At 38.7% G+C, this 14,837-nt stretch overlaps 2 protein-coding genes across 3 annotated transcripts; both read left to right on the top strand.

The window, feature by feature from the left end:
- The first annotated feature begins 407 nt into the window (after window positions 1–407).
- On the top strand, window positions 408–4,059 carry LOC145488108 (ZP domain-containing protein-like). The gene is made up of 5 exons (XM_081466893.1): window positions 408–648; window positions 1,098–1,223; window positions 1,400–1,985; window positions 2,084–2,382; window positions 2,663–4,059. Exons 1-5 carry the CDS (start codon window positions 525–527, stop codon window positions 2,797–2,799), a joined length of 1,272 nt encoding a protein of 423 aa, XP_081323019.1. The 5' UTR covers window positions 408–524; the 3' UTR covers window positions 2,800–4,059.
- Window positions 4,060–10,238: 6,179 nt separating this feature from the next.
- LOC145488090 (ZP domain-containing protein-like) lies at window positions 10,239–14,216 on the top strand. Of its 2 annotated transcripts, XM_081466873.1 has the most exons (7): window positions 10,239–10,787; window positions 11,046–11,240; window positions 12,035–12,190; window positions 12,304–12,429; window positions 12,617–13,202; window positions 13,341–13,645; window positions 13,918–14,216. In XM_081466873.1, the coding sequence occupies exons 1-7, from the start codon at window positions 10,436–10,438 to the stop codon at window positions 14,052–14,054; spliced, it is 1,857 nt and encodes a 618-aa protein (XP_081322999.1). In that variant the 5' UTR covers window positions 10,239–10,435; the 3' UTR covers window positions 14,055–14,216. The 2 variants fall into 2 exon arrangements, with proteins under 2 accessions (XP_081322999.1, XP_081323000.1); XM_081466874.1 differs by lacking the exon at window positions 12,304–12,429 and having other exon boundaries at window positions 12,035–12,229.
- Window positions 14,217–14,837: the final 621 nt, after the last annotated feature.

Below are 14,837 nucleotides of genomic sequence, written 5' to 3'. Positions count from 1 at the left end.
CAACAAAAAACCTACATTGAAATTGGCCTCGTTTTTCCTGCCATTTACTGTAGAGTGATGTGGATGGAATTGCAGTCACATAGTTACATATCCATGTAGTTTTCAGAATGTTTGAATTTGTTTACAGTTAAGTCTCCTTGTTATATAAGCTAAAAAATTTATTACATTCAGTTGTAATGTCTTGAAATGAGTATCATCTATTTCACTGCTCTTGAATCTGGTGAGCGATGATCACTGATAATTTAACTAGGTGATTTGAGACCTTCTCTTAATATTTTATCTTATAATCATTTATCTTTTATGCAATTTTTCTTTACAAAAAAAAAACTTCAGTTTCAGTTCAAATATAAAACTTACAAAGTTTGAAATTAAATGAAACCATAAAAGATTATTTTAGCGTCAATAAATTGCGGTAACATTATCTCATCAGTTTCTTTTGTATTGTGTTTTCAGTTTTAAGCTGTTCAGTTGTAAGTGTTGGCCGCCTCGTCAAAACATATCCAGACAGTTGCCTGACGTCAAAGATGCAATTCAACACCTCTTGCTCGTTCTCATGCCCTCAGGGATACCAGCTACAAGGTCCATCTTATAAGCACTGTGGGGCAAATGGTCAATGGACGGACAGTGCTAAATCGGTATCGTGCAAAGGTGAGCTTAAGATCACAGGTGTTACCGAAAAGACCGCCACTACAGTATTATTCTCACTGGGGCCATCTCGTACAAACGCCCCATATCTCTCCGGGACTCAAGGATAAAAATATCCGCGCGCTCGTAGTCTCCTGGGTGTTCTGTTTCACACAGGTTTTGTATAAATAGGCCTGTTTTGACCTGTTTAATTCTCTTTTCGTTAAACGTTCGCCAGTCGTTAGCTTGGCGTCCCTCCCTCCTCCCCGCAGCGATGACCATTGCTGCCACCCTAGCTAGCTCCCGCTCCTTTTTGCCTCCGGGCTCGCTTCTTCCCATATCTTATCCTTGCCTGGGGCGTTTGGGAGTGAGGGCTCCCAGTGGGAATTTATTACTAGTTCTTTTTATCTTTTTTGCAAACATAATTCCAGTTTACGAATAACAGCTAATAACGCTGGCAATGGCATTTTTAGATATCAACGAGTGCACGATGTCAAATGGCGGCTGCAGTCACAAGTGTGTTAATACTGCGGGAGGCTTCAAATGTAAATGTCCAGACCCGGAACTGAGCCTAGCATTGGATAACAAGACGTGTCACGGTAATGTCGATTGAAAAATCATAGTAATACCATAATATCGAATTATACTCTTGTGTGTTCAATTTCTACTTTTTCAGGACCTCTCTGTACATGTTAACGTACAATTTTACGTTATTCCGCATGTGCAAGGCCTCCCATCATTTTCTCTCGTTTAATTTCAGTTTGTATCATTTCAGCTCTAGGTGTTGATGTTCAGTGCAACAGTGACAACATGACAATCATCATTCCCAAGTCCCTGCTCCGTGGTATTGACCGTGAGCATCTTCGACTCCTGGACACCACATGCAAAGCTAAAGAAACAAGCGCTGACTTCTCTCTAACCACACCGCTGACTGGCTGTAACACAACACGCAGGCAAACACCTACAGCTATTGTTTACTCCAACACCGTCTTGGAAATCCCTGTGGCTGCTGAGGATGTCGTGACACGCGTGCGCGAAATAGAAATACAGTTCAGCTGTTTTTATTCCAAGTATGGCGTGGTATCATCGGTTGGTTGGAAGCTAAGTAACAGGAAACTTGTGTTCAGTGATGAAGGCAAAGGAAATTTTACTCTTTCTCTGAAGATGTTTCCTGACAAGAGATTCGTGAGTCCTTACAAGAAGGATGATTTCCCTGTTGCTGTGGTGCTGCGTAAACTGCTGTTCTTTGAGACGTCAGTGACATCAGGTGACAAGCAGCTGTCAATCATAGCGGATCGATGCTATGCCACGCCGACGCAGGACCAGCAGAATTCCTTGAAGTATGAGTTTATAACGAAAGGGTATGAGCAGAATTATTTGTTCTTTCTCTACATCTGTCTGTTATATAAAATGATGGTGGTGCTGTGTGGCGACTTATTTAAGATTTTACATTTATCAGATGCCCAATTGACAACACTGTGAAGTACCATGCCGCACCTTCAGTCAGTGCACAGCGGTTTAGCCTGGAAGCCTTCAAGTTCATTGCTGACCATCCATTTGTGTTCGTTCACTGCCACGTGATTGTATGCAATGGTACCGATCCAGGCTCCAAGTGCTCCAAGAAATGTCCGTCAAGTGGTCGAGGAAGACGTGAAGTGAGAAATCACATGTCTGGCGTGTACTCTTTGTCCCAGGGCCCACTCCATCTGGCACGACAGAGACGAGAGGAAAAGAGCGCGAATGGCTTGAACAAAAGTAGTACATAAGCCAAACGTGGAATTCTAAAACTTTAAGATAAATAACATAAATAGTCTAAAATTTTCAAAGCATTGTAAATTACAGATATTTCATATATAAATTTCGTAAATTACAAAAATTTCAAATAAAGCGTTTTTTCTTTATTTTGTTGCGGGCGAGATCTTTCCTCACTCTGCGATATAACTTCTCATTTTGATTCATAGTGGAAGCCTGAAGAAATGTTTGCTGTGAGGAATCACACTTGTGATGTCATGTTATTTTTTATTTTCCTTCTACTTAGATTCCAGTCCTATCTTCCTGATGGCTCTGTTGGTGATGTGCGTTGCTTGCTTGGTGGGGACAGCGGCGATGATATACAAGAAGTCACGTGACAAGCCCGCTGGGTATACTATGCTTGTCAGCGGTGAAAAAGAGTGAAACATGCTCACTGACGTCAATAGGACTGGATTTGAGATACTTAAGGCTACTTGAGCTTGAGATATGCATTACTTATCAGCACTAGTTAATACTACCTACGAATAAACCTTTTTAGAACAAAGATAATTATATCTTATTTGCTTGACAGCTCCACCAGCCGTTAATCATTTCTGGATGAAACCCTTTAGCTTGTCACGCAATGCTGCATTTCCTTTGTTTGGCGAATTAAACGTTACAAATCTAAAAATTGCTTGTAAGACACTATAATGTTTGGAGATAAAGGAAATTTAACAAGAAGCAGTTTGATTATACTTAAACGACCTGGTTGGATTATTTTCTTTGAAGAAATATCTGAAGACAAAATCTCTGCGATTTCGTTTTATTTTGACTGTTTTAACTTGATGTCAGTGATTGCATATCTCAAGTTCAAGTTTAACCTTAATGTGTTTATTCTGAGTGACCCTGAAAGCTAAACGTTTTCCGTCTTCCCAGTTAAAAACCTTTAGTTTTCGAGTTTACTCATAATCAACAACTTACCTGATTGTCGAAACTATATGATTTACTTAAGGGTGCTCTGCTTTTTTTACCTATTTTGGAAAGGTGCAGAAACGGATATCATAACTAGCTATTAATACCCGAAGGGAAACAGAAACGGAGAGCAATTTAAAAGGAACAAGAAGGTGTTGTTAGAGTATATACCATTACAAAGACTCTTTTTATTGTTAAAGGTTGTTGCTATTCGTAGCTTAAAAATTTAGACACCAACGGTATTATAAGATCCTGGCAGAGACCAAAATCTAATTACCTCACCGTTTGTTGTCTGAGTTGGATCAGAGATCAGCAATGGAAAGATCAATGGAAAGTTCTGGTTTGAATTGCTATCGTGCGTGGGTTGTCATACATTTGTCAATGGAATATTTGAGTAACACCTTAACGTCTTCCCTGGGTATAGATTTAGTAATATTTGTTTACATGTGATTAAAATTTAAACTAAATTTAAGATAAGTCGACATTATGAATGGTTTTTAGCCTTGTCGATGTATTCATCGGTCCTTGTTGCAAACGGAAATTTTGTAGCAAGAGAAGGCTCAAACATTGATTAAGTACGTGGCTGTTTCCCATTCTAGATGGGAACACATCAGGCGGACGAAAATTTCATGCCAGCGACTGATGTGATAATTAGTTGTTAACTGTAATAGTCAGGTGTGGTGTTAGTGGCTTGGTGCTGTTTAAAATAAGATCAATAAAACATTCAATTGCATTTCATACAATGGAAAAGTGTTTCAGTGTGCGGTGGTACCTTGCGCATACGTGCTTCCTGTAGTGAGTTATATTGCATCATTTTATTAATTCCGTTTTTATCAGAACTTAGAAGAATATACCGGAACTTTGGGATCGCAACCAGTCGCAGACCATACGGTTTAAGCCGGCAGTTCGCGATAGATGTATAGACCTGAATTGGTATGATTATGATGTCTTTCTGATGTCATCAGCTGTACGTTTGTGGGTAGCTGGCGAGTTCGTTAGGAAGTTTCGATGGGCTTTCGTGGCTCGGAACGAGGGGGAAAGCTGCGAGAAGAATGATTGTTTCTGTATCGCCTTGGCATTGAGTCGTGTTGTAGTGTCATTCAAAGGGCAGATTAGTAAACATATAACGATGAACTAACTGTGGCCTTTTTATACACAAACCAATTAAAAAGAATCTGAACGAAAGCTATACTCAGTGAGTGTGTTTTACTTCAAACAAAAACCCAATAATTAAATGAACTGAACTCAAGAGCTAAGAGGGCCGACATAACAATTAGTTATTTATGCACACACTGAAACGTTGAATCTTTCGGTTGCTGTCATCAACACAATGCCAAAAATTTAAATTCAGTATTGTTTCGTCTGATACGACAAGATAAGTACTTTCTTTCCAGATTTCTTGAATTAATTATCCAAAATGTGTTTGACCAAGGCATTCTGCTCGGTACAATAAAATGTTGAAGAGAGAAAGTTTTTCGAGTATTTTTCACCTGACAAAGCTTGAAAGTGTTTGTGCCACTTTTTTTGGTTATAATTTTTCCTCGATTTTAATTAATTTGTTTAAAAATTAGCGACCGAAAGGCGATTTCTGTAATGACGCCGATTGAATTTGAAATTTTAAAAAACAAAAGACAACCTCGTTACCAGGCAGGCAGAGGAGAGAGAGTCTTGGAACGAGGGTGAACAAGAGAGGTCTGCATCGGCCAAAGTGTCTGTACCTCAGAAGGTTATCTCGAGTTCAAGGGACATGAAAAGAGTATTTCTAATCCCTCTTGAATCAATTCACCGATGCATAAGACCCGTCTTTGCCCTACTACTCCGTAAACACTGATGTAACGTAAATAGTGATTCATCGGCAAGCCACGACATCATGCACCAAAAACTGTTTGTTCGTCCATTGTAACATGTGATTTTTTTTTTTTATTACAAGCTGTCCATTAAGTCATCGGGAGACAATATTTCATTGAAATGTTCCTGAAATGTTTGGGTAAGGTAGCTCAAGAAAACAAACCGTTGGGCCGCATATATTAATTCGATGTTAAACGCGTAGACTTAATACTTAGATCAAAGTCATTTTACAACTGGCCTTCATCGTATTTGAGTTCCCTACCCCAACTCATATTATCATCGGAAGTTAGCTGCTGAAGGGATAATCCAGTTTTTCATTGTAGGTAGCATCGTGAGAAGAAAGAGGATTTCAGCTTTCACTTTCCGTTAAACTAGTCTCTTGATTCTTTGTGGAATATTAACTATAGAGAACAATACCTCCAGTGAAGCTGCGCGAAGTAAAGTAAGTGCTGAGAGATATGCATGTTTGTTCCAAAAACAGATCGATGTCCTTACTCGATTAAACTAGACGGGGTGTTCTCTTACATTAACACGTGCCAAAAAACAACTACCCGTGACTTCCCTAACAGCGTAGTAGCAGCGTTTCCGTTTTTTTTTTTCTTCTTTTCCTTTCTCTCCATATGTGCATTTATCCCATCTTGCTGACCTGCAATTTATTTTCATTTAACGTTAATGTCAACTGGCTGCCTGGCTCCACTAGCCTCTAGGGTTATTCCAGGCAGCCAGTGGGTCCGCAAATGATCCCAGGACCGCAAACGATCCCGGACCGCAGATGATCCCCAAATTGAACAGCAAATGATCCCGGACCGGAAATGATCCCCATATTGGAGCGCAAATGATCCCGATCAAAAAATAAGAATGGCATGGATTTATATCAGAAGAAGGTGAGAACATGTATAAAAATTATGAAGTAAAAAACATGTTTTATCATTTTACAAAAAAATATTCCACAGTTGCTGTTTTGTTCTTCGAAGGGAACAGATCGTTTTCACTGCCACACAATAAAAAACAAAAAAAAAACAAGAAAAAAAAAACGCTGTGTCCCAACCAATGGAAAAAGCTAAGAAATTGTGATGTACGCTATAGAAGATAACTAAAGGATGAAAGTGAAGAATGATCATCGCAGTAAATTTTCCAATTTAAGCAATTGGAAAGAAGAAGCCTGAAAAAATTCAAGGCTTCAACGGGATTTGAACCCGTGACCTCCGCGATACCGGTGCGATGCTCTACCAACTGAGCTATGAAGCCACACATTGGGATCGAGGTCAATTAATTGAGTTCATATCTTCCCGCGAGGAGTGAAATGATGTGAAGTATATATGAAATAATTCATATATGAACTGCGGTTGTAGATGAAAGTAAAGAATGATCATCGCAGTAAATTTTTAGATAACTAAATAAGCCACTTCTCCAAGTTTTAGGCCTGTGCGTTTCCCCAAACTTCAGATATTCGTCGTAAATGTTTCCCAGAAATTTACAGAGCCCAGTAAGAGAACGCCATGTTGGTGTACATCCGTGGTACACCGGCCGGAATATAGTGTAAACATCTGGAACTTACTTTGGCTTTTTAGGCGACTGATTATCAGTACTAAACAAACAAGCATTTAAATAAGCACTTTTTCTTTTTTCCGATATAAATATACCGCCTCTTATGCCTGATGAGGATAAAAACACGTCACGTGAAGACGATCTATTGAATTAGAAGTCTTAGAAAAATACATACTTGTAAACATTCTCGAAATCCCGGTGGCGATAGTATCAAACATCTATCAAACAGGTAACTTGTCAAAACGAAGAGCAAGCCTTGGCCTTGCGTGGTCATGAAGCTGAACTTCATAACTATAGCTTGGAATTATGGCTTATTAGAATACTCAAGTAGTCATTTCCGAGGAATTAAAGCCAAAATACGACCAAGGACAAATAACAAAATAAATTCGTTCCAATTTCCAATGCTGCGCACTAGGTGTTTTACAGAGTGATGAAGCGTTGCTGACGCTTGTGGATCTACTCAGGTGACAGCGTCTTCTGTAACAGTTGCTTGATGGTTAGATTTTAGTTTAAAACTTTAGACGAGTGGCGTTAATGGCTGATAAAATGTGATCTATATATAACACCGAAATAACAATGTTTAACAAAGGAGGATATGTAGCGTATGTTGCACTGATCATAATTATACTGAGAACTGTAAAGAAATGCACTCCAAGTCGTGTTTTGATGATTGAGTGGTGATATTCATAACATCGTAGTTTGCAACAAAATTTAGTCGAAAGTATGAAAATAAAGCAAGTTGTAAGCCATTAAAATTATAAGATGGCTTTAACAAAAACATTGGTATTCACGTACGCCAATTCCCTATCCACACAATTCCACCATCCATGCCATTCGTTATTTTTTAGTCGGGATCAGTTGCGGTCCCTATTGGGGATCATTTCCGGTCCAGGATCATTTGCGGTCCAATTTGAGGATCATTTGCGGTCCGGGATTGTTTGCGGTCCTGGGATCATTTGCGGACCCGTACGTACCCTAATTTTATTATCGATATTTTGTGCAATTAGTAGACGTAAGTGAGAGAGAGTACAAATAAAGATTGTTGTTGCTGCTGTTGTTGTTATTATATTGAGCTTTCAATTGTAAAAACACAAAAGCCGGAAATGTTGAATTTTCATATTTTGCTTTCTTCAGCAGTGTTTAGAACTAAATGGTCCACTTTCGTAATGCGTATGTCTGCTTCATAAACTGTAAAGCTTTTCGTTTTACTTTAGAGAATAAAGATTTCATTGTTTAATAATTTCCTGTTTTATTTCAGAGATGACAGTAAATCGACAAGCCTCTCGATCGTCTTGTTTTTGCTAGGACCTAAAATCTCCGCTGTCGCTGAACTAGAAATGTTGAAGTTACCACGGCTGTGAGTTGACACTTTGTTCCTGTTCTGCTTGTTTGTTCTCCAAACTGATATCCTTACTCCCTGAAGCTAGACGGGATGTTCTCTTACAGTAGCACGTGAAGCTGAAGCTGCAGAAGCTAGACGGGAAGTTTTCTTACAGTAGCACGTGCCAAGAACATCAAAGTATAGCTGTTATTAAACTTGAGAGTAAGATCATATTCATTGTTTGCTCTCCTAGCGTAGTGTTTACGATAATCAGACGTTAGTCGCTGAAGGGATAGTCAGTTTATTTTCTGGCATGGAGCTTTTTCCCTGGGCGTCTGTATTCCTCGTGGGACTTTCAGTATTGGTGTTGCAAACTGATTCGCAAGGTGAGTAACTCCGTAAAACAAGAATACTTAGGACGCGATGGAGCTCTGAAGAAGTAAGGAGAAGCACTCGACTTCGTTTCGTGTTTCCCCTTGTACTTCTTTCATGCTCTACCGCTTCCTGCGTGCTTTACAATGAAACAGAGCGCAGTCGAGGCTTCTTTATTTGCTAAATATCAATCAAATATTTTTGGTTATCTTACATAACGGAGCTTGACGAAAAAAAAAAAAAAAGAAAAAATAGCGTCAAATTTCGTATCTACCAGTAATTTGTTTAAAGAATTCTACCATCTAATATGGGATTCAGGAACTTGTAACACTGAGTTTTTGCTGGTTGTAGTCCTTTCCTTTCAGTCAGTTTTAGAGAGTTTTTAAAATCATGAGCGCCACCTCGCTACTTGTTGTCGGTTATTCGAAAAAAAAAATATATATACAATTTAAATTTCTTTGGTTAACTGATCAGTATCGTCATTTAGATCACAGGATAAATTATGCTTCTTAAGAGGCAGGAAATGCTAGGTCAGAAAATCTCTCTGCTGGCATAAATTTTTCGTTTTTTTGTAATAGTAGACAACCCACCATACGAATTATTCAAGGGATAAAATATTTCATATAACAAAAAATCAATATAATTAATTTTATTTAAAATTTATTATTAAATATTTAAAGATTCAATTATTGGCTGAGCAAAGGCAGCCTTCACCAGAGGTCATCAGAAGAATATAACGAGTTCTAAGTCTCTAACGTCTTTTTGGATGCCTGTTCAGTATGTGACAAGGTAGTTACGAGAAGCAAGAGATTTATGCGTTCTTTTCGAGGATAAATTTAAAACTTTGGTCAGGATCTGATTTATACACTTATCAAGATTTTTTCGTAAATGTGCCACTTTGCATGACCTTTGGGAGATAATACCAACAGAGGATCATTTGTGCAGAAGTACACCGCGTTTCTTAGATCAAGAGTCACGGTAACATCAGCATCAAGAGAAAGGTAAATAATAATAATAAAAGCTTTATTTAAAACTGAAAGACCGATCAGCGAAGTCCGGGAGGAAAACGGTGGTATAAACCGATGATCAGTATCTATAAATTACATGGTAAAAAACAATAATCAATCAAACAATACTACAAAAAAAAATCTAAACACTGCATTTATGATCAGTCTTGTCTAAATCACTAAAAAATTTTAAAAGTTTAGTTTTAAAAATTTTCAGACTAATACAGTTTCGATGGTCGTTTGGGAGGTCATTCCATTCCTTGGCAGCAGCGTACATGAGTGTGGACTGGCCCATAGCAGTTTTAGTTCTAGGGAGATGAAGTTCTCTGTTGTCTCTCAACACCTTACCACGGAGGTCGGATCGTAATGCAAAATAGCCTTGTAGTTGCCTGGGACAATTATAATCGTTCACGAGTCTATAAACTAACTGTAGACGCGTATAACGCCGCCTATTGAATAGGGTTAACAGACCAAGCCTCTCTCTCATAAACTGTGTGCACGTTAAGTGATTTGTTCTCAAAATTATTCTCGTCGCCTCAGCTTATTTTAAGGCCTTTCTAAAAAAGCAGAGTTCTTCTTGCTGCAAAATCCCCATACGGTGCAACCGTAGTCTAAAATAGGTAGAATTGTTACTTTATAAATCTTCAATAAAATAGCAGGGCTGAGAAAAGATGAAATTCTGTTTAAAAGTTTCAGTTTGGGATATTAAAACCCTGGAGGCAACATAAGACACGTGAATAAGACACGGGTAAATGATTTGTTATGAAACATCTCGCATGATGACAGTTTAGAATCTGTCTCAAACCTGCTCAGATCGGGTTTCTTTCGACCGATTATTTCTAAATTGAACGGCGCAATCTACGTACTAAGCAAGTAAAAGTAAGTATCTATGCTTCAGGGTCAATAGACATCTGAAGAGAGACTAATTGAGCTCAACGTTCGACGATGAAACCTGTAACGTTTTGCGATCATAGAATATATCTTTATAGTGTGTCCAAACAGCTGGATTCACATGCAAGGTTCGTGTTACAAGTTCTCTTCCAAGGCTTTGAATTGGACTGCAGCAAAATCTGCCTGTAAAGCACTCGGTTCCGATCTTGTGGTGATAAATTCACAAACTGAACAACAGGCGCTTACCTCACAAATCCGTCAGCGAACGTGGATTGGCATGCACCGGGATCCTAAAGATAAGTCTCGCTGGCTGTGGGTCGACGGATCACGTCCAACATACACTTACTGGTATGGGGGAGAACCTAACAGTGTTTATGAAGAGTGTGCAGAAATGTATCCTAAGGTACATGGATGGAAATGGAACGACCTGGGGTGCTCAAATAGTTTTCCTTACGTTTGTGAAACCCGCAGAGGTATGTCTGTGCCATTTGGGTTTTGTGTTCTCTTCCCATTCGTGAGGCTACGTTTAAAGCTTTCCCCTCATATCTGGGGGAAGCAAAGATTTAAACACTCACCGCTCCAAAAAAACAAACAAACAAAAAAAAGGATTGGTCAAATTATAATGTGGATAAAACTGTTTATGATTGTAAAGTCAGGTTTCCTGTTTTTCCTCACAGGCTCACATGTTTTTTTCAATGTCTCGATCCGCTGTCTTTTGTTTTAATTGTCAGCTAACACGTGCCAAAAGCTTTCTTTGGGGAGTGGTGTCCAAGTTTCTCCTTCCCATTGCCTGTCTTCCATTCAAAAGTATGGGTCCACCTGTTCTTTTTCTTGCGCTCATGGATATCAGCTCAGCGGTCCTTCGTCTACTCAGTGCGGAGGGAGAGGAGCCTGGACCGCACAAGTGAACTTAACCAGTTGTAAAGGTATCATGACTGCTGTGGTTCATGTGATATTTTATCAACGTCTTTATATTTTCAACATTAATCGACTTGAATTAAGATCTCTGTCTGAAATCAAATTAAACCTGCATTGAATTCGGCCTCGTCTTTCCTGCCATTCACCGTGCAGTGATGAGGATGGATTGCAGTCACCTGGTTACATATCCATTTCACATTGTTTGAATTTGATTTCAAAACCTCCTTACTAGCATAAGCGTTTCAGTTTGTGATCGAGCTAAAAAACAAATCATCAGATTTCCGTAATGTCTTTACCTGTGTGTCATCTATTTTACTGCTCATGAACCTCGTGCGCGATGCTCGCTGATGATTAACTACACTGTTAATTAAACGTGTTTTAGACTTTTAATTAATTTTAGATTTTCCTTTATTTTTTAGAGAACCTTCCTGAAAACCACCGCTAGCTGTATTGAGGCTTGGTCTTAAAATTTTATTTTATAATAATTTATATATTATCCAAATCCTCTTGACAAAAACTTGAATTTTAGTTACTTTGAAATTGATGGAGTCTATGAAAGATTATTTTAGCGTTAATAAATTTCTGTAGCATTATCTCGTCGGTCTATTCTGTATTGCGCTTCAGCTAAGGGATGCCGAGTTGAAATTATGAACCACCGGTGTCATGTTCTGCCTTTCCAAAAACTGGAATTTTTGCTAAAAGTATATAACTTACAGATTTTTAAATTGAAGGAATCCATAAAAATTAACATAAACAAATAGTTGCATCTCAATCGTCAGTTTATTTCGTATTGTGTTTTCAGCTGTTAACTGTTCCGTTCTAAGCGTTGGACGTCATCTCAAAACATCCCCAGACAGTTGCCTGACGTCACAGATGAAATTCAACACCACTTGCTCGTTCTCATGCCCGCAGGGTTACCAGCTGCGAGGTCCACCTTATAAGCAGTGTGGGGCAAATGGTCAGTGGACGGACAGTGCTAAATCCGTTTCATGCCAAGGTGTGCTTAAGGTTACAGGCTGTACTGAGAATAACAGCTAATAATAATAACAACGCTGGCAATGGCTTTTTCAGATATTAACGAGTGCACGGTGTCAAATGGCGGCTGCAGTCACAAGTGTGTTAATACTGTGGGAGGCTACAAATGTGAATGTCCAGACCTGGAACTGAGCTTAACACTGGATAACAAGACATGTCATGGTAAACGTAAAAATAATAGTAATACCACTAATACCGATTATACATTTGTGTGTACAATTGCTACCTTTCCAGGTCGCTCTTTTAACGCACAATTTAATGTTATTCTACATTAGCACAGCCTCCCGTCATTTTCAAGTACTATAGTAAATATTTCTTTTCTCGTTTAATTTCCTTTATATCATTTTAGCTCCTGGTGTTGATGTTCAGTGCAACAGGGACAACATGACAATCATCATTCCCAAGTCCCTGCTGCGTGGTATTGACCGTGAGCACCTTCGACTCCTGGACACCACATGCAAAGCTAAAGAAACAGGCGCTGACTTCTCTCTAACGACACCCCTGACTGGCTGTAACACAACACGCAGGCAAACACCTACAGCTATTGTTTACTCCAACACAGTCTTGGAAATCCCTTTGGCTGCTGAGGATGTCGTGACACGTGAGCGTGAAATAGAAATACAGTTCAGCTGTTTTTATTTCAGGAATGACGTGGTATCATCGGTTGGTTGGAAGCCAAGTAACAAGAAACTTGTGATCAGTGATGAAGGCACAGGGAACTTTACACTTTCTCTGAACATGTTTCCTGACAAGGGATTCGTGAGACCTTACACGAAGGATGATTTCCCTGTTGCTGTGGTGCTGCGTAAACGTCTTTTCTTTGAGGCATCATTGACATCAGGTGACAAGCAGCTGTCAATCATAGCAGATCGATGCTATGCCACGCCTAAGCAGGACCAGCAGAATTCCTTGAAGTACGAATTTATAACGAAAGGGTATGTGCAAAATTTTTAATCCGTTCTCACTGTTCTTTATCTCGTACTTAAAATGAGGCTGAAACATAAGCACAAAAAAAAAAAAAAAATGAGACGGTGTTTCTATGTGGCACTAATTTAAGGTTTAACGTTTGTCAGATGCCCAAATGATGTTACTGTGAAGTACCATGCTGCGCCTTCAGTCAGTGCACAGCGGTTTAGCCTGGAAGCCTTCAAGTTTATTGCTGACCATCCATTTGTGTTCGTTCACTGCCACGTGATTGTATGCAATGGTATCGACCCAGGCTCTAAGTGCTCAAAGAAATGTCCGTCAAGTGGCCGAAGAAGACGTAAAGTGAATGATCACACTGACATGTCTGGCGTGTACTCTTTGTCTCAGGGCCCACTCCATCTGGCACGACAGAGAAGAGAGGAAAAGAGTGCGAATAGCCTGAACAAAAGTGGTACGTTAGCTAAATGTGAAATTCTAAAACTTTAAGATAAATTACATAAAGAGTAAAATTTTCAAACCATTGTAAATTACAGATATTTTATAAATTTCGTAAATTACAAATGTTTCAAATGAAATGTTTTTACTTTGTTTTTTTGGCTAGATCTTTCCTCATAAATGCGATATAACATCTCAGTTTGATTCATAGTAGGAACCTGAATAAAAATTTGCTCTCAGGAATCACACATGTGGCGCCATCTTATTTTTCACTTTCCTTCTACTTAGATTCCAGTCCTATCTTCCTGATGACTCTGTTGGTAATGTGCGTTGCTTGCTTGGCGGGGACAGTGGTGTTGATTTATAAGAAGTCACGTGACCACCCCGCTGGCTATACTATGCTTATCAGCGGTGGAAAAGAGTGAAACATGCTCACTGACTTCAACAAGACTGGACTTGGGATACTTTAAGGCTACTCGAGCTTGAGATATGCATTACTTATCAGCACTGGTTAATACTCCCTACGAATAAACCTTTTTAGAACAGAGATAAGCAGTTTGATTATACTTAAACGATCTGGTTTGATTATTTTCTTTGAAGAAATATCTGAAAACAAAACCTTTCCGATTTCGTTTCATTAAGACCGTCTCTGACCATTTCAGCAACAATGTCTTCAAACTTTTCTTTTGACTTAATGTCAGTGATTGCATATCTCATGTTCAAGTTTATCCTTAATGTGTTTATTCTGAGTAGTCCTGAAAGCTAAACGTTTTCCGTCTTCCCAGTGAAACCTTTAGTTTTCGAGTTTACTTATAATCCACAATTTACCCGTTTGTCGAAAAAATATGATTTACTTAAGGGTGCTCCGCTTTTTTTTATACGTCTTTTGGGAAGGTGAAGAAACGAATATTATTACTAGCTATTATTTTTGAAAGCTAAACGTTTTTTTTTTTTATCTTCCCAATCAAACCTTTAGTTTTCAAATTTACTCATAATCCTTACAGCTTGCCGGATTGTCGAAACAATGATTTAAATAAGGGTGCTCTGCTTTTTACGTATTTTGGAAAGTTGTAGAAACGTTTATTATAACTAGCTGTTAACAACTGATGGGAAACAGAAATGGAGAGCAATTTTAAAGGAACCAATAAGGTGTTGTTAGAGTATTTACCATTTCAAAGACTCTTTTCTTTTGTTTTACAACACTTATT

Source organism: Orbicella franksi, chromosome 5 (genome assembly GCF_964199315.1).
Source record: "Orbicella franksi chromosome 5, jaOrbFran1.1, whole genome shotgun sequence".
Lineage (NCBI taxonomy): Eukaryota > Metazoa > Cnidaria > Anthozoa > Scleractinia > Merulinidae > Orbicella > Orbicella franksi.
This window is presented reverse-complemented; position numbering and strand designations above follow the sequence as displayed.

Coding starts and splice junctions, on each gene's coding strand:
- LOC145488108 (XM_081466893.1), top strand. CDS start 525: ATGCAATTCAACACCTCTTGCTCGTTCTCATGCCCTCAGGGATACCAG. Junction 1,224..1,399: donor GGATAACAAGACGTGTCACG/GTAATGTCGATT, acceptor GTATCATTTCAG/CTCTAGGTGTTGATGTTCAG. Junction 2,383..2,662: donor GAATGGCTTGAACAAAAGTA/GTACATAAGCCA, acceptor CCTTCTACTTAG/ATTCCAGTCCTATCTTCCTG.
- LOC145488090 (XM_081466873.1), top strand. CDS start 10,436: ATGCAAGGTTCGTGTTACAAGTTCTCTTCCAAGGCTTTGAATTGGACT. Junction 12,430..12,616: donor GGATAACAAGACATGTCATG/GTAAACGTAAAA, acceptor ATATCATTTTAG/CTCCTGGTGTTGATGTTCAG. Junction 13,646..13,917: donor GAATAGCCTGAACAAAAGTG/GTACGTTAGCTA, acceptor CCTTCTACTTAG/ATTCCAGTCCTATCTTCCTG.